This window comes from Punica granatum, chromosome 2, assembly GCF_007655135.1.
Source record: "Punica granatum isolate Tunisia-2019 chromosome 2, ASM765513v2, whole genome shotgun sequence".
NCBI lineage: Eukaryota > Viridiplantae > Streptophyta > Magnoliopsida > Myrtales > Lythraceae > Punica > Punica granatum.
Genome location: NC_045128.1, coordinates 35,059,552 through 35,078,819, shown reverse-complemented (window position 1 = coordinate 35,078,819; position 19,268 = coordinate 35,059,552). Strand labels below are relative to the sequence as shown.

Here is a 19,268-nt window from a genome sequence, read left to right as displayed (position 1 = left end):
TAACATATAATTTTTCACCCAAAAAAAAAAAGAAATTGAAATCTTAATCACATTGGGACGCATCAAGAACACTTACAATGGATGTCAAAGAAAAATTGCCGGAAATTAGGAGTCAATTACCTTCACAAGAGGACAACCCTAGACTGCACCGCACCTAACTGTTTTCATTTTATATCCATAATTTTTTTTTTACACCTATTAGTCCCTGACATGTGGTAAACTAATGAGAGTTCTTAGAACTCGCCTTTAGTATATAAGAAAGATTGGTATTCATTAGATACGTGCAAACAATTGACTTTGAAAAAACTATCATGCATATGTTTTTGGTTAATCTTGATAAATAAAACTACCAAATAGTCCAATCAAAATATACATTCTTGACAGAGAAGAATAATATTGATCTTTTTTTTGCCACAAAGAAGAATTATATTTAATAATTAATATCTATCGCATATGCATATGTCAACCATTTTTATCAAATGATTATACATCCAATTTAACTTCTCTTTACTTTATAATCAAGAGTTCCACATTGAATTTCAACCAGGTAACTAATAAAGACGATATCGATGTTTAAAAATATATATTACTAATATAAATGATTAAATATAAACTAAATTAGTTATTTAGTTATTTAGTTACGTATGATTTTTCTTTTATTATTGTAGGTATTTGAGTGTCTTTGTAATCGAAAAAAATTAAATTATTGATGGAGATATGTATGCCTTTTTTTTGGTCAATTCAACTTATAATACACATGTGTGTGTATGTATATTTACGTTTGTGCCTATATATATATATATATATTATAATAACTTCCTGTAGCAATGAAGAAAACCTATTGGTTGGTCGGTTTTGTGCTGGGGTGCTGAGTCACCGAGTCTCCCTCTATACTGGAAGCCCATAATTATATTGGGGAAAAAAAAGATGAGTAGTTAAAAACTTCAATAATGTCCTTTATATTATTGAATTATGGCTTTATTAAATGAAGGAATTTTTTTTGGTTCTTTTCTAAAGCCTCGCTCCTTGAGGCATAGATTATGATCTATTACTCTCCAGTCTCCATGTTAAAAATTTAATAAAATGAGCATTAACCATCAGACATGTTGCAGTCTACGAATTTTGCTGTTAGTGTGCAAATTTTACTTGCAATATGAGAGTTTGAGATTATTCAAAGCACTTCGTGACAATAACAACTTATAGCTAATATTAGATGATAATATTCACTGATGATGCTTAATGGTTTCACTGAAAAACATAGTAGTAACTATTATGATGAATATAATTAATCAGGAATCTCCTCACATTCACAGACAATTTAAAATATTTTGACTTTGATTTGGTGAAACTACATGCGTATATATAGATATATATATTCAAGGACAGATCTAGAAATTCAATTCAAGGAATGCGAAATTAAAGAGAAGGCAAAAAAAAGTTTATATGTAAAGTCAAGAGGGGCCAAATATAACAATTTAATAATCAAAAGTATTAAACTCATTAGGATGTATTACAAATTTGTAACTTTTTTTCGAGTAAGGGGGGCCAACCGCCTCCTGGCGCCTCCCTTGGATCCGCCCCTATGTATATTATATATTTGCACTCCAGTGAGAATGACACGCATTGCACGTTGCCTTATCTCACTTAAAAAACGACCGCGTCTATTGTGTCATTACTGACTTCGTGCTTGCCGTCTGCTTTCATGGTGATTCTGCTTTTATATATGAAAAAAAAAAATCAGCCGTACTTATAAAAAAAAAACAGCAATTACACATGTATATATAGTTTAAGGAAAATTCTAGCTAGCATGATTCCGTATTCCCGTGATACGGGATCTCTCACCGTTAGATATTTAGTGCACTGCGGGGCCTACACACATCTAATGCGGGAGAAGTCGTGCTCCCATGACACGGGATTATGCTAGCAGAACTGATAATTCAATTGTATTAGCAGTGAAATAATTCTGCTCCTTTTAGCATTTCACCGGGGGAAAGAGAAGGAAGGAAAAAAAAAAGAGAAAGAGAAAGGCCAACAAGGCCCCAAAGAGGGAAAATCCATATATATATATATATATATATATCATGTACGAGCTATGCTCGAGCATGAATGCTTTTCACTATTAGAATTTCAGTATTTACCGACAGAAACCGTTCGTTCGTAATTTTCTGTCGGATAGTGTCGCAAAATCGACGATCACAATTTTCTGGAACTACCATCGGTGAATTTAAAAACAAAAAACAAAAATAGAAACTGATTACTGATGAAAAATAAAAATAAAAACATGATTTAATTAATTAGTTAAAAAAATTAATTAATTTAAATTTAAAAATAAACCAATCCGTCGCTAAGATAGTTAATTAATTACATAACAAATGTGATTAGAATGTATGAGGAAAATTTAGGATTAATTAATTTTATAAATTTAGAGTTTATTTGATGAAAATTAATGAGTTGTTGATTTTGTGAAAATTAGAATGAAATTAATAATTCGACGAAAATTTAGCATATAATGAATTAATTTCACAACTGATGTAATTATAATGTATGATGAAAATAAGAAATAATTAATTTGCTAAATTAATTTGATTAAAAATAATAATTTTATTTGATGAAAATTAGAATGTAATTAATATAAATATATACATATGTAAACATGTGTAATAAATAATATAAGAATAGTTAATGGTGTTATATAATGTGTTAGGACTAAAGAAAAGTAATTAAATATATAAAAGTTTGTGTTTTCCTAAATAAATATAAACAATATTCATATAATATAAGTAATTAAGCTGGATAAAATGATAGACCGTGATGGCGATAGCGTGATGGATAAGGAGATTGGATGAGCGGAATTCAGACGGGATCAGGGGTTCGAACCCATTGCCCAAAATAAATATGCCGGCGCAAGTAGGTGCACGAGGCGCCATGCGCCTACGGGCTCTTTGGCCTTTTTTATTTTTAACTTTTGCAGGAAAAAATACCGTTGCAAATTTCAACGACTTTCTGACAGAATTTTCCATTAGAAAATTCCAACAGAGTTTCTAGCAAAAAATTCTGCTGATATTCCGCCATATTTTTTACGGAATCTCCTGTTGAAAAATTAGTTACGCCTGATTTCCCGACGGACCATTTTCCGTTAGAAATCGAGTGATTTCTAGCTGTATTTGTAATTTTATCTAATCTCAATTTTTATTTTTATAGAAAATTTAATAGATTAAAGGGAAGTAAGATATATATGATTCCTATAATAAGATTACTATAAGAGTATTTTTTTTAGGTTCAATGAAAATAGTAGACTAAGTAGGACTAAGAGTGCATTACAACAAGATTACATTATAAAAAAATAAAAACATTTACAACATGAGACTTTCGCTTAAATAATAGTATTTAATAAGATATAAGTATTTAATATTTTCGCAGCTTATTAAAAGAAACTCAATTTCAAAAAATAAGTGACAAAAAAGTATACTAACAAATACATATTTACTTGGATACTAACCTAATTTCTCTTATAAGATTAAAAATATAATAAATATGAACTTATGATAAGATAAATAATAATAAAAAATTGAAAGAAAAATGTCATATAATTTTATATTAAAAAAATTATACAATCAAGTTTGTATCGGTATTTGTAACACTCTATATGATAAACATATAATGCACCCTAATTGAGATTGTTAGTAACAAAATATGTATTGAATCACTCAAAATTAGTCTAATTCTATTATAAGCAAATATTTTTTTTTCAAAAATCAGAACAAATTGTTATAGAAAATGAATATAAATGCATTAGACTAAACATATACAATGCAAAAAAAAAAGACTACAAAAGAATTAGTTGATCATATATAGAATTTTTCAAAAAAAAAGAAAAAAAAAACTTATGGTCCTACAAAAGAAAAAAAACCTGTGATATTTAGCTAGAAAGTTAAGGCCATAAAGAAAATAAAATATAAACTTAAAACTATGAATGTCATAAACGTCTTAAAAAGGCGACACAAATTTATTATAATTGCAGCTTAACTTAATATATGTGACAAATCATTAGTAAAAATTTACTTAAATATATGATCCATATTAATCGAGATAATCAGTTGCAAAATATTACTATGATAATAATCTACTTATTCTAACTTTTATCAAAAAATTATTATTTAAAAATTAAAATTGAAAATTGAAAATTACTAATTATTTTCAATAAGAAAATATTGGCATTTTAGAATTAAATATTTAAAATTAGAAACGATATAAAAATATATGAAAATAAATCCATACAATGAATTGAGCAAATAAATAATGTATTGAAATTTTTAATGTGTTTGAGTAAATTAAGTTTGTTCGTTGAATTAACTAAAAGGGAAGTATGTGCACATAATATTTTGAACTTGGACTTGGATACCATGTAATAGTTGGAGATAACTATATCTCCACACTCTTAGAAATTACTTATGTTGTTAGATACATGATGATCTATTATTATTAATTTATTACTTAACATTATGCACCGAATGTTCTCGTACTAGTTGATTATTTCTCTAGTACATCTCTCTTGAGAGAAATGTATTGGAACCTTCCGAGAAAATTGAGAAGTCGATGAACATTGCAGTCAAGTCAATTTAGTTTCTGGCAGTGAATAATTAGCAGTTCTCATAAGTGGATCGAACTTGGCATATATATACATAGATATACATATAGGCTTAGCTCTTTCCAGGAATCCAAAGTCCATTAAGGCGCCTTATGTATTAAACAGACTGCTCCCCTTCAAATTTGATGTATTTAGAAGTCTTAAAAGAAAACAAAAATAGCGTGAAATTTTGAATGCTATAGTTCCTCATTAACAATGACCATAATTATTGACAATGACCACAATTGTCAAAAAATGATATTTAATGGCGATAATTATATATGCATTTGTCTCCACAACCTTTTAACTGTTTGATTGATTCAAAATCTTTTTGTTGATGTGATAGATCGATTGAGATTTGTCCACTTTATCAGAAATTACATAGGTAAATGCCATTACGATGTCCTCGATCAGTGCTGTGTTGTTTAGACTGTGGGCTTAATGTTAAACATCGTGATTTTCTCTTTGATTATGAAAAAAAACGTGTAGATTAATGATCAATATATCTCATTTATGAAACCGAGACTTCAAGGGAAGGTACTAATATGACTCATTTGCTCTAACCCATTACTTTGGTTTTGAATAGATGATACTTAAACCATCAACTGATTACGAACATGCATTAGTGGATACAAATCGAAGCTGGGGACTTTTACAATGACAAGTTTGGTCCGAACATACATGAGGGATCAAAACCATAAATTCATAGAATTGTAGCTGGGCACGGCAAAGTCGATTATTGTATGTAGTGCTTGATGATTTTCTTTCCATTCCATGTTCTCGTCGCTTTTCAATCATAAGTGTTGATTGCTTCTTTTCGAAAAGTTTCGTGGCAATTGGCCAGTTGACCTGGGAGAGGTTTATCTTCACCTAATGACGCACTTCAAAAACTAGGATCTCACAAAAATGAAAAGGGATACTAAAAGAAAAACAGTGACCCTCAAAGAAAGTGCCTGCCTCCAAGTTGATATTGATGAACACTCGCATGCTGGAAAGGTAAAAGGCTCCCCTGTCCCTACAAACACAATGGAAGTCTTTTTTATCGCTCTCAATTTTTTTTCGATTACTTAGTACAATAAAATAAAATAATAAATAACTAATAAAGGAATACATGTAATCTCACTTAAATATTGAACATGAAACGTATTGATTACCAGATAAGAGCGTGCACCGCTCCACTACATCTATTTGATTTTTGAAATAACGCGCAGATTTCTTTATTTGAAAAGTCTTTTTACTTATCTATTTACTTTTACCTATTTATCTATATAAAATACTAAAAATCGAGACGACGGTTCAAGAAGCGCCATGTAGGACGGAGCAAGCTTTTCCTTGAGTGACTTTTCGTGTGATCCCAATAACAATGTGACAAGTGACACCATATTGTAATGCTACTTCACTTATTGAAACAGAAATGATATGCACTTATGAAACACGAAAAGACACTAATAATAAATCTTTTAAATTATCACATTAAGTCCTCCAAAACACAAAATCGTTCAAATTGTTGGAGCCACTGGCTTCTTGAAGTACCCCGACCCCTCTTCTAAGACCCAGAAGGAGAAGACCCTCGATGCCCTACAATTTTGTTGACAACATCGTCTCTGGCAAGATCAATTCGTCCTTCATTTCTTTCATTAATTCGAACATGAGCATTTGCCTCCCTATTTATTCTGCTTTAGGTGGTCATTATGGTTTTGTTTGATTTTTTTTTTAGTTACAAAATCCCAAATTGAAAAGGAAAAATCACAACTCCCCATCCCAACCAATAAAAGCTTACAAGATACTTAAGATTGAAGTACATGATTGTAGACATGTAAGAAGAAAAGTTAGGATTTTTGTTTCGGCAAGCCAGTAAAAAGAAAAGCAACACTTCAATTATCACAACTAGATGAAAAGCTATTGGGCATATGAAGAAATTCGATTATTACTATTAGGACGGGTATAGTAGATAAAATTTGTCCGCGAGTTAGATATGTTTATAAGGAAGTTGTTTCAATTTTTTTTTTCATTTTCAACAACGATGGATCACGATAGATCATCACAATTTATGAGCAATAACAATATGTGGGATCAAGGGTATTGACAATTGTTGTTACATAAGCTTCAACAATAAGGCATTTTGATATCTTAACTCACTAGTATTTTATACGAAACTCGCCATTTTAGTTGTATTTAAATCTTCGCTCTATAGAGAATTCTCTGCCTTTATATAAGACATTTTATGAAAATGCAATTTTATTTTGGCAATTTGTAAGTATAAATATGTGTAAGAATGCTGCAGATAATGTATGAGGAAGAAGTGCAAAAGGTTTCCATTTCATTCTTAGCATTTCTTATATAAGTCAGCATATATACATAACATATCATTTCCAACTATCTCTTCATTCACCATATTAATTTTTATGTTTTATATTTTTAGATTTAAACATATTAAAAAGGAAAATCTTTTTCACCAATACCTCTACCCCGTATATATGTGTGGGCCTGTTTGTCTAGTTTATTATAATAAAGGAAGTAATCAGTTTAGTACAATAAAATTAAGTCCACAAGTAGCTAGTCCTATTAACAAGAATTAAATCCAAAACCTTAACTAAGTCATCAGTCACTGTAATTAGTGTACTACACACCCTTTTTTTCTGAAAGCATGTAACATGTGGAGATATATGCAACTTTTAAATGATTCTAATTTTAAAAATTCTAAGATTCATGTACTTATGATGCATATATGGTATATAAACGAGTATTTACTTGAAATTTTTTAATTAGTTTATTTACAACTCAGGTAAATTATGTAAAAAGCAAGTAAGTTACTTGAGACCAAATAATTCACTTGAATCTTCCTTGTAACCAAAAAAAATAATAATTCACTTGAAAGATGAAAGTAATTTATTTGCATGCACTATACTTGTATCGTAATTATTATTGTTATTATTATTATTATTTTGATAACGAGGAGTTTATCCTCCCCGGTCCATGAACACCCCATAAATCCATAGATACAGGTAAGTCCATATGCAAGTACATGTGTGGGTGGCTTTACCAAGGGCTACGCGCCCGGTAGGGGCTTCGAACCTACGATCTTATGGATCACTTACAGAGCGTATGCACGTACTAATCACTTGCGCTAACCTTTAGGGTTCTTGTATCTTAATTTATTCATGTACTATACTTGCATCTTCAAACCATGGACGTTTGGCATGAGGTAATTCATATGAATTATTGAGAATCTGATTTTAAATTCCATAAGCCGTCCAGATTATCATGTTGGGATTGAAGAATATTACTAGAAATTTGGATAGCCAAGATAATCAACTTTTTCCTCTTAGCTGATAATATTCTTTATCAGCAGGGGGTAACCCTCTACATTACTCCAGCCAAACGAGGTAATGTAACAATTACCAATAATTTTAAAAGTGAAACTATATCACAGTGAAAATCTAATGGTGCGTTTAGTTTCAGAGTTAAAGTAACTTGGCCTGTTTGGTTTCGCGATTGTATTTTAGAATCACAATTCTAACTTAATTTTACCAACTACAAAACAAAATAACTCATACAAAGTCAAAGAGTGGGCCCCATTTATATCACTTTTTCCCACAACAAAACAACATAACTCATACAAAGTCAAAGGGTGGGCCCCATTTATACCACTCAAAATCAAAATCAAAATCTGATTTTAAAATTCTACTATGAAACCAAACGCAACCTTTGATTTTGATTTTGATTTTGATTTTGATTTTGATTGTGGAAAAAGACAAATGAGATGAGATTATAAAGTTGACTTGGGAAACGTGTGCTTTTATTATATAGTGTGTTGAGTTAAAGTTAAAGTTAAAATTTTTGACTTGGGAAATGTGTATTTTTGTTGTGTAGTATGTTGAATTAAAGTTAAAATTAAAGTTAAAGTTTTTTATTGTAAATCCAAACAAGGCATAAAATATCTATAATTTCAAATGACAATGCACCAAATGCCACCTACAAATCATTCGTGGACCATGGGGAATTGTTAAGAAGTCCTCAGAAGCAAGACAAATAATTCCAGACTCTGAAGAGTAGTCTGTGTCCCTACAGCAGCCCATAGCCTCGCCCTCGTGTATGACCATAGAACTAATCTTCGTCAACGGTTTTGTCCTCCCTTTGACAACTTTACATGGTTTCCTAAAACTGCTTCCAACTGTGCCCTCATTCTTTCTTGAACTCTCTTCCTATAAATACCACCATCCAATTCCCCTAAATCCCAGACTTCCTAGTACCTTGCAGTGTGTTTGTATTTGTCTGTCTTTCCCGCTTGCCTTCTGGAAATCAAAGCCATTCTTTCCCTAAGAAGGGTTGATCGGTCTAGGATCGATATTCATTCTCTCCCTGCCCCCTTATTTGCTCCTCCGTCCTCTGTCTCCTCAGCTTGTAGGGGCTAGCTGAAGCTCATTACCTGTTCACACTATGTCTCCCGCAATGGCAGCGATAGCTGAGAACGATGATGTGTTCGTGGATGAGAGCCAGTACCAGAAGGGAGTCAAGCATCTATGCGAGAACGTGATCTCCAGGGTGCCCTCCAAGTACATTTTGCCAGTCCAGGAACGACCTAGTAGAACCGTTGGCATTGAAACTGCAACATCGAATGTCAACAGGCAGCTTACAAGCTTGCCCTTGGTCGACTTTGCTGAGCTGAGGAGCCTATCGGACCGGCCACGAGCCCTCAGGTTGCTGGCCAAAGCCTGTGAGCAGTACGGGTTTTTCCAGGTGGGTCTAGCACCATTTTGTTATATATGGATACGTCATACCACTTGCATGTTGTACGTTTCGATTGCTTTCCTCAAGTTTGGAGTACTTCTTCGGGTCATGCATATCCTATCCGAGAGGTTAATTTTAGGCAATCTTTCCTCGCCAAGAACCAACATATAAGATATGGTGCAGCATGTATATGAGAAATGACCGGCATATATAACCGATGTGGCTAATGGGCTATCTATAATTTTAATGAGTCATGCATCAACGCCTCACGTAATTGCATGTTATGGGGACTTCTCTCGGAAATTATTTCCACAGTAATGATACAGTTCATTTGCTTTCTTGTGAGTGTGTACATTAATTAAGTTGTTTTTCTAAAATGCAGCTGGTAAATCATGGGATCCCAAGCAATGTAATAAGCAGCATGACCGATGCGAGCTCAAGGTTCTTTGAGCAGCCTTATGAAGAGAGGGCCAAGTACATGTCATCAGATATGACGTCGCCAGTGCGGTATGGGACAAGCTTCAACCAGAGCAAAGATAAAGTCTTCTGCTGGAGAGACTTCCTAAAGCTAACCTACCACCCAATGTCCCAAGTTCTTCCTCATTGGCCTTCTTCTCCTGCTGATATGAGGTACATATACATTTACTACCCTACCTCCAGCATTACACCTTTAGCTTTCGAGCCATCTCATGGTACTAAACTGTATCTTAGACGGTTCTTATTATATATGATAAATCATTCTGACCAATCAAACCACATGTATCTTATAAGAAAACTACCACGACTTATATATTCAGTCGACGTACATGTATCAGTCAGTGTCAAATCGACGCCTATTCCGTTGATTTTCTCTTTTCTTAAGAAGAAAATAAAGCCTACTTGATCAAATCCCTTGTATCGTGGACAGGTGAATATGTATACTAGTCTTACTTCAAGAAATTGCAATACTAATTCTTTTTTTTTTTGGGTGGGAAATTGCAATTCCAATTTATTCTTCGATATAAATAACTTAAAATATATAAACTATATATATGTCTATGTATTTACACCTCAAATATAACTTATCTGTATAATATATAGTGATAATGATGGTTATTTTATGCAAGAATAGGGAGGTGGCGGCTACCTACGCGCAAGAGACCAAACAATTGTTCCTGGAGCTAATGGATGCCGTCCTAGAAAGCCTGGGGCTGTCCCAGCTGCCGGGAGATGACAGCATTAACATTATGGAACAGTTCCAGGAAGGAAGCCAGCTAATGGTGGTGAATTGCTACCCTCAATGCCCCGAGCCCGATCTGACCCTCGGCATGCCCCCTCACTCTGACTACGGTTTCCTCACGCTGCTTCTTCAGGATCAAGTCCAGGGACTCCAGATTCTGCACCGCGAAGACTGGGTCACTGTCAAGCCCATCCCCGGTGCATTCGTTGTCAATGTCGGTGATCACCTTGAGGTCAGGATCCCATAATCGTTCTTATTGATATGCTTAAGTGAGGTGTGATTATATTCCCGAAATTCAACGTCTTGATAATGTCAACCTTTTGAAACAGATATTCAGTAATGGCAGATACAAAAGCGTATTGCACAGAGTCTTGGTGAATTCTGCAAGGTCTCGCATATCGGTCGCAACCCTACACAGCCTACCTTGTGAGTGCACGATCAGGCCATCCTCAAAGCTCATCGATGAATCGAACCCAAGGCAGTACAAAGACACAGATTTTGCGAGCTTTCTTGAATACATCTCATCTTGTGAGCCCAAGAAGAAGAATTTTCTGGAGTCTAGGAAATTGTCAACTTGATAAGAAAATGAAAGGGCATATACTATTGTGGTATTCATTCATAGAAATTTGAAAAGAGAAAAAGTCTGTACAATACATGAAAGCAGTGTACGTGTTGACTTCTGTGGCCACATCTATTATATAGCTGTGATTGGTTGAGAAAAAGTATATACAACTCTTCCTTCACTCTTCCATTTTCTATTTTTTAGCTTTTCCACCTCAGCATTGATCCTTGATCCACTGTCATACTTTCAAAACCTACAAACATGCATGCATACGTACGTACGTACACTACATACTCCGGCAATATAATTAATCACTAAGATTTTCGTTTCTTTTGGTACGGCGTCCCACTATTCGGAAGTCTAATGACCCCGAATAATTCAGTCCAAAAGTCGGGTCCGTTCACTAAAAAATAAAGTTCTTTCCATTATGAATTTTTTCTATATAGAATTTGAATCCGAAATTTTGTTTAAAAAGAATAAGCAGCGAACCAAATAAGTTAACCCATTCGGGTAATCACTTAAAACTAACAAATGAGTTACAATATATTCTGGGGCCGGGCTAATGCACTAAAGAAATATATCAATATAATATGCATGGCATCAATTATGAATCATCAAACATCAATTATCTAATTAAAGGTCAACTAGTTCTTATAGAATGCAGCGATCACAATAAAATTTCTGAACATAATATTGATGTCAATTTTGGGTGGATGCGATTAATATATAAATTAGTCAACAGAAGGCAGCAGATGGTTATAAGGTCTCTACTTAAGATAATAACACATTCATTGATATAGAATTTTGAATTTCGCCTGATGGTGATATTAGCGATATTACCGAAGACGTAATGATCTTTCCACGTATACATTAAACAATCCGACGTTCACTATTATTTCACATCATCTGACTGCGTCATGAATGCTTATCTCTATATATCAAATTAGTTTCGCCCATATAGTCATCAACTCTGTCGTATTAATCCTTCTATCACAAGAATCAAGCCAGGTGCATAGTATGGTCATATGGATGCAATCATTGAATCACATGAACCATACGATCTTAATCATCCGGACGTGTCAAATACTCCTTCAACCTCTAAGCTTGTACATTTACTGATGGAGTTTGATTTCATACCTCGAACCCTAATCGATCTTCGTATCTTAATCCTTCTCTAATGCCTCGCATAATCTGCTAAAGAGAGTATATAATATTGCTTGGAGCTAAATTACGTATATACCTGAAGAGGTTTATATAGGAGGGGGTGTGAGATGATAGAATCGATATGCAGGATTTTGTATATCAAAGGATATATTATGTGTGATATTCCTCTAGATAAACTAGGATAGTAAATGTTGTGAGAGATAGATATTGCCTCTTATGGGCTAATCGCTCATAATATCGGGACTGCTCCAGTGGGCTGCTAAGGCCGACTCCATCATTCACAGTTTGTACGTCGAAAGATGTATAAATGCTATGATTTCACATTGTTAAAATGCATCAACCTCTTTACGGAGGAGAATACAAGTTCGAATTTAAGAAAGCACATTTATTGATAGGATCTCTTAAAATTGTGAAAGCAATGTCTCCCATAATTTTCGAATCAGTTCCGGAAATCATGGTGCACCCAGAAAATGCATCACATAGTTGATCTATTTGTAAGAGGAAAAAGTAATTACAAAAAGGGTTGGGTAAAGTGTGAACTTGTAGGCTTTGTTGTAGCCTTGATGCATTTGTAATTTGGACTAGGACCAGAAAGAGGGCTGAGACCCATTTCTCTCGACTCGTGGGCCGACTTTGACTGTTGACTCGGCCCGGGTCAATCCCTGATACGACCCGAAGTCCGAAGACTTTGGGGTAGAAAGAAAGGGCCGAGGTTGACTTTCATAGCGTCGCAGTCTCTTTCTCTAGTCTTAGGTCAAGTCATGCGGTGGGCTGACTAATTGCTCTATGCACACCTCTCTAGGCTTCCAATTTCTTTTTTCTTTTTGAAGTTAAAGAGAGAGAAATTTCAGCTAGAGAAAAAAAAAATGAAAATTCAGATGGTGATGCCAGAGAAATCGAACAATTTCGTGGAAAATTCCGGTCAGCGAAATTTCAGCCAATATGAGATAATTAAGTGTAGAGATTTCTAGTTTCGACACTTAAAAGAATTTCTTTTTCTTTTTTTTTCCAATTTCTTTTTTAAGTTCAATATATATATACCAAATCCAGAAAATGAAATCATGTATGAGCTCAAGTGTTGAAATATCTATACTTAATTATCTCATATTGGCTGAAATTTCGCCGACCGGATTTTTCCATGAAATTTTTCGAATTCTCTGGCATCATCCGAATGCTGCATATAGTTCAATTTTTGGAAAAACGATTTTGTTCTTTTGGTTGCTCCTAGGTTTATGGTTTCATACATTTGCCTAATATGATTTATATATTTTTTTTCTCATCAAAATTAATATAAGAGAGTGAAATAAGGATTAATGGAATTTTCCAATCAAATTCCAAGTGTGGTTTTTATTTTCCCTGAAACAATATGAAGTTAGGAACAATATAAACAATTCCTGTGACACAAGAACTTCAAATTTCACGAAGTGTACTAATCGGGAGGGGAAGTGATCCTAAAATATACTCTATTCTTTGGAATTAAAAGAGTAATGTCTTTTATATTTTTTCCACCAAAAATGATGTTAAGGGAGATTTTAACTAGATTTCGTGATTCTTGAACACATTCCGAATGCTCTCAAAATGTACACACATTCAACATTCAACATGTCAGCACCAACTAATCAAAGAACTTGTTACACTACAAAAAGTTTAATGGCCCCTCTTTGTTAAATGTTCATTAGTGAACCATTTGAATATCTTTTGGTTTGGAAAAGCAAAAGTAGTGACATATAATTTCGTATGTTTTCATTTTTTTTTTCAAAATTAAGAGAAGGTTTAGTAAAAGAAAATAAATGAGTATTGTAATTCTTACTGATCAAAGTTCTTTCTGTTCAAAAGAAGGTATAGCGTAATGACGCATATTTTCACCTAGTGACCGAAAGATTTCAAATTCGATATTTTATGGAATTATTTGTACCATTTATTAATTATTAAAATTTTTATTCACTATAATAGACGCAAAACCTCCTTTATAACCCTTCTTATTTCTATTCTGGGCGTTAGTCCCGTTCTACTACCCAAAGACAAATAGCATATAAAAAAGACAAAGGCTATCAATCCTAAAAAATTTTGTTAGGACGGCACGGGGCAAATGGAAACAAGAGAATCAAACCTTTTTCTTGCTTAGGGGAGCAAAAGGAAAGGTAGTGTCGGCGTCACTAAGAAAATGAAATCTCACTAGCTAATAAAAAATAAATTACGTATAATAGCTATATATTATATGGAAAAACTACACAAAAAGACATAAAATTTACACTTTTTTATATTTTACCACGAACTATTTTTTTTATATAAAAATACACATACTTCTGTTATGTTTCCTAATCTATCATCCGTCCACCATCCATCCAACATTTGGATAACCGTTTTATGTGGTCTCTGTCTGAAGGAGTGAGGTGCGTTGGTGAGGAGAAACATAGGCCCTTGCACCTCCTCCATCACTTCTTCAGCTGTTTCTAGCTTCTAATCACTCCTGATCCTGGCTCTTCCTCCTCCTCTAGCCACAGCTCCACTACTCGCCTAAGAGATCATAGCCCCTCCATCAAGAGATTAGGGAGGTGAGGGCAAAGGAGAACACGGTTAGTCCGTGGAATATGAGGACAAAGAGGGTTGCTTGCAAGGCACTATTTGAAAGGCCTGATGGAGGGAAATCTAGTTTAATCCAATTGTTTCATATGACTTATTTGATATTTGTTTCATCCATAGATGTTGGTATCCGGTTTATGATTGACGGAGGTTATTGAAGGAAAGAATCACAATCTTGCTGATTCTGTTGTTGGTATTAATGAACCCAATTTTTTTAGTATCTATGTAGATATCCTGTGCCATCTCAATCATCAAATAGTCAATCGAGAATCTTGCATGAAGCAATTAAATGATAGAGGAATATCTCTTGTAATCCCTGTAACCATATTTAGCTAACTTCCCTTGTATACTGATACGTGTGTATATACAGTGTACGATGAGTCAAAGAAGGCTTAAGCTTGTCTATCCAATATTTTTGTCTCTCTGCTATTTCTTTTTCTTCTAGAGAAAGTCCATATGGTTTCATACAAGGTTCCTTTAAGTGTTTGGATCTAAAAATTTAAGCCGATCAAATGATAAGTTCACTCATCATATACATTTAGGATTTTTTTTTTTCAATTTTCCGATTGAGATAGCAGCTCTCGTCACTCAAAAAATTGACCTCGACGAATTAACATTAGATTTGACACGATGTGAGCTCACATGGACATCTAATTAGCTTTTTGATACCATATGAAATTTCCATTAGTCCACCAAGCAATTTGATATATTTTTAATTCAAAAGTTTGAGCTGATAAAACAATGAATCCCATCACTTTATATGTTCGGGGAAGTCTTACTTTTTTTTCGATTATAAGAAAAGTCTATGGCCTAATACAATAATAGAAATAGTAAAACTAAATAAAGGACTATGGAAGTTCCACTAATAAGGATCGAACCCGAGACTTCATAATTTCGAGTAGCGACTTGTGCCACTACATCAAATTCCCTTCCTTAGTCTATTTAATTTTTTTTTCATATGCACTATGGTATCCAAAAATCTAATGAACCCCGACTAATTCAGTTGAGATGGATCGGTCCATTAAAGGATAAAACTCTCTTAACATTATTATTTTTCATTTACGAGATTCAGATCTGAAACATTATTTGAGACAAACAATCTATTTATAAAAGGAAAAGGACAGATGAGGGAAGGCGATAAAGAAATGGAATATCTGCGAGAATATTTTGACTGGAAGCAACTTCCATATATGTATTATATAGTCTGGTATCGATTAATGGATATAATTAATAGTTATATGAGCGGACAACCACTACCAACTTCAAGTTCCCTTCGCTGCTGTCAAAAGGCAGTTTTCTTCCCCATAGCTGCGGCCTTTTGCACCAAATCTTATTATTTGAAATGACATCATCAACATTATGCTAACGAAAACACCAGAAATCGATCGATATAATAACGATGTACGTAATGCTACCTTCGATGTACATGTGATGCTCCCGAACCTTACGCTCGGGAATCTGTGCAATATATCTTTCGCATCTCTCTAAGCCATGGGTAATCGGAGTAAACCATCGCTTAGAATATTCATGCAAGGTGACCCGTAGCTCTACCTTGATTTCTAACCCACAGCAAAGAGGAGGCAAAGAAATAACTAAAAATATCATGACCCTTTCTTAATGGATTTGTGAGGGGATTTTTATAAGGCTACCAATCATCCCTCATAAAGGCTGAGAGCCAATTTATTCATATTGCACATAACATGACAGAAACATAGGAAAGCATATCGAAATAACGAAATACAGACATACATGCAGAAGACACATATACGCACACATACTCAGCCCTTTCACTTGAACTTGCATAAGTCACGGCTATTTCGGGTCTCCTCGGTCATATTCGAGATAATTAGCGCATCGCCGAACAACTGGGAGACAACGAGAAGAACCCGAATTATGAGGAACTGAAGCCATTGGGATATGGAGGAAATGCCAAAGGATCCAAGTTGCCCTTGCAGAGTTTAAAACAAACAAGTACTGATATATAATCAGATGTTAACAGACTCACCACGGACCCAAAACCCGACGAAGACGACACGGAGGAAACAAATTAGGGCATACCCCAGATATGCTGGGGGCTGCCATTGGAGTTGGGAGCTCGGTACTCTACATGTTATGATAAGACGGGTTTGGAGTTGGGGAGTGTTAATTAAAGGGGTTTGCTCGTGAAGATCTGGGCAGCTAATTATAGGGCATTTCTGAGCTCTCACCTTTCTTTGGTTAAAGGGTAAATGAGGAGCAAAACCTAAACAAAAAAAAAATTAATTAAATTAAATTAGGAAAAAGTGAAAAAAAGAAAAAGAAAATAGGAAAGTGGGTGTGCCAACGGAGGTTTTGAGTTTAGCATCTTCCATGGGATATGCCTTCTCTCTAGGGGCCCCTCACCATGCACCCACGCCTCCGTACTGCACTCATATCTCCCCCTCTCTTTCCTTACCATCATGTACTGTGTCTTCTCTCCTCCTTTTTTTTTTCTTTTTCCATGTACTTCTTTCACTATTCATATAATCATGCACATAGAGCAACCAACATGAGTTAGGTTGAATGCCTAATCTCCTTAAATAAGATCTCGAATTGAATTGTAGTTTTATTAATATAAAAAACTCATGATTGCAAGAGTTTTTTATTTTCTAAAAAAAAAATTTATTCTTTAATGAACTGATTCAGCTCAAACCTAAATTAGTTAATGCCAATTATTGAACTTTCTAGCTGTCAGGTGGTGCAATCCGATATATATATATTTATATATATTTCTTTTAATAAATCTTTTAAAAAAACAATTAACGTGAGTTGATTTAAATGATTTAGCACTTATTCTTTTTAAATATGGTTTTGAATTTAAGTATTAGGGATGAAAAAAAATTTACATTGAGAGCGCATTGCCTCTTAGTAGGCCGATCCGACTCAGACTGGATAAGTCGAGCCCTTTAGACTTTAGTATATCAGAGTACACAAAAAAAAATCTTTTAAGAAGTTTCATTTTGGTCTTTTTTCTAATTAAATCACAATGGATCACGAATACTAGCTAGGTAATGTTTGATATGGTAAAAAATGAAAGGAGTATTTCATTGTACTTGGTCCATATATGTCCTTGTAACTGAAAAAAAATAATAATAAAATTGTTATACAAAATATGACGTACCGTTACTTATATTGCTTTTGTTCGATTCTATTTCATCTCCTTTGTACTAAACATGCTATACTTTTGTTTATCAGCTAATGCAGTTGTTTTCTTTTTTATTTTCTTTTCTTCCTCAATCTTTTCTAATACAAAGCAAAACTAAAGCGTGAGAAGTAAAGGAGGAGAGAAAACATGATTTTCAGATTACGGGGACAGGGTACTGTCATATGCGCAAAATTGGTCTCAAGTGCAACCCCCACTTTAATTAAATTTTTGGCAAATAAAGTACAAATGCCTTTTTTTTTGGGTAGGGAAAAAAAACATATACCTTTTTCGTCAGCAGGAAACATGTATATCATAGGGAAAACTACATAAAAAAAATATAGTCTAATAGAACTTTTATACCTAGAGGGCATTTGTTTCTATAACATAGTATTTTATCGTGTTTGTTTGTAGAGATTGTAAAAGTTAATCATTATAATTATTTGTTTGAATTAGATGTTTAAAGCCGTGGTCGATAAAGACTTTGGATTGAAAACATGTACAATTATTAAATTACAACGAAAATTACGGTCGTATGGTCAATAATTATCTTTATAAAAATAAATTATATATTATATTATCACTCACATTTCTCATAATTTAATATAATTTACCAAACATAACAATTTTACATTTTAACTTTTAACCCAGAAAAAAATTCATAATTAAACTTTATATTCAATCATCACATTCCATGTAATCTTTCAATGCTAGACCAAACACCCCCTATATTATATCTTCTCCATTTTTCTGTTATGTTTGCTATGTAATTAATTTCAGCACGTGCATACGTATACCAGCTGTGATCCGTCAGTGGTGTAAAAGGAATAAGTCATGATTCTGGAAGAGACTTGTCAATCAATCGAGGTGGGGGACAAGACAAATTGATCGAACGTGGATCATATCTTGGGTGAAAAAGAATTATTCACAACCATATCTAATCGATTGAAAGGAAAAAAAAAAAAGAAAAAAAAGAGTACATCGATTGTAATTAAATTGTATTCTATCCCTGGTAATTAAATTAAATAGGCCAATCACAAATTATAAATAAATACTTACCTTATTGGTAAAATAATGGATTTATAAAAATGAAATAGACCAATACCGTAGAAGATAAACCATGAACCAAATAAGATTTGAGGGACATCACGACATATTTACGAACCATATTAAACATGTCAAATTTAAGAAGTCGAATCTATGCATGTAGTAAAATTCAATG

At 33.6% G+C, this 19,268-nt stretch overlaps 1 protein-coding gene and 1 long non-coding RNA gene across 2 annotated transcripts; one reads left to right on the top strand and one right to left on the bottom strand.

Moving 5' to 3' along the window:
• The first annotated feature begins 8,852 nt into the window (after positions 1–8,852).
• LOC116195005 (protein DMR6-LIKE OXYGENASE 2) lies at positions 8,853–11,320 on the top strand. Its single transcript, XM_031523950.1, has 4 exons — positions 8,853–9,367; positions 9,741–9,988; positions 10,470–10,809; positions 10,907–11,320. Exons 1-4 carry the CDS (start codon positions 9,068–9,070, stop codon positions 11,153–11,155), a joined length of 1,137 nt encoding a protein of 378 aa, XP_031379810.1. The 5' UTR covers positions 8,853–9,067; the 3' UTR covers positions 11,156–11,320.
• A 5,155-nt stretch (positions 11,321–16,475) lies between these two features.
• LOC116194322 lies at positions 16,476–17,111 on the bottom strand. The gene is made up of 2 exons (XR_004154401.1): positions 16,892–17,111; positions 16,476–16,751 (listed from the first exon to the last, which is right to left on the bottom strand). It is a non-coding gene; the product is annotated as an uncharacterized LOC116194322 (long non-coding RNA).
• Positions 17,112–19,268: the final 2,157 nt, after the last annotated feature.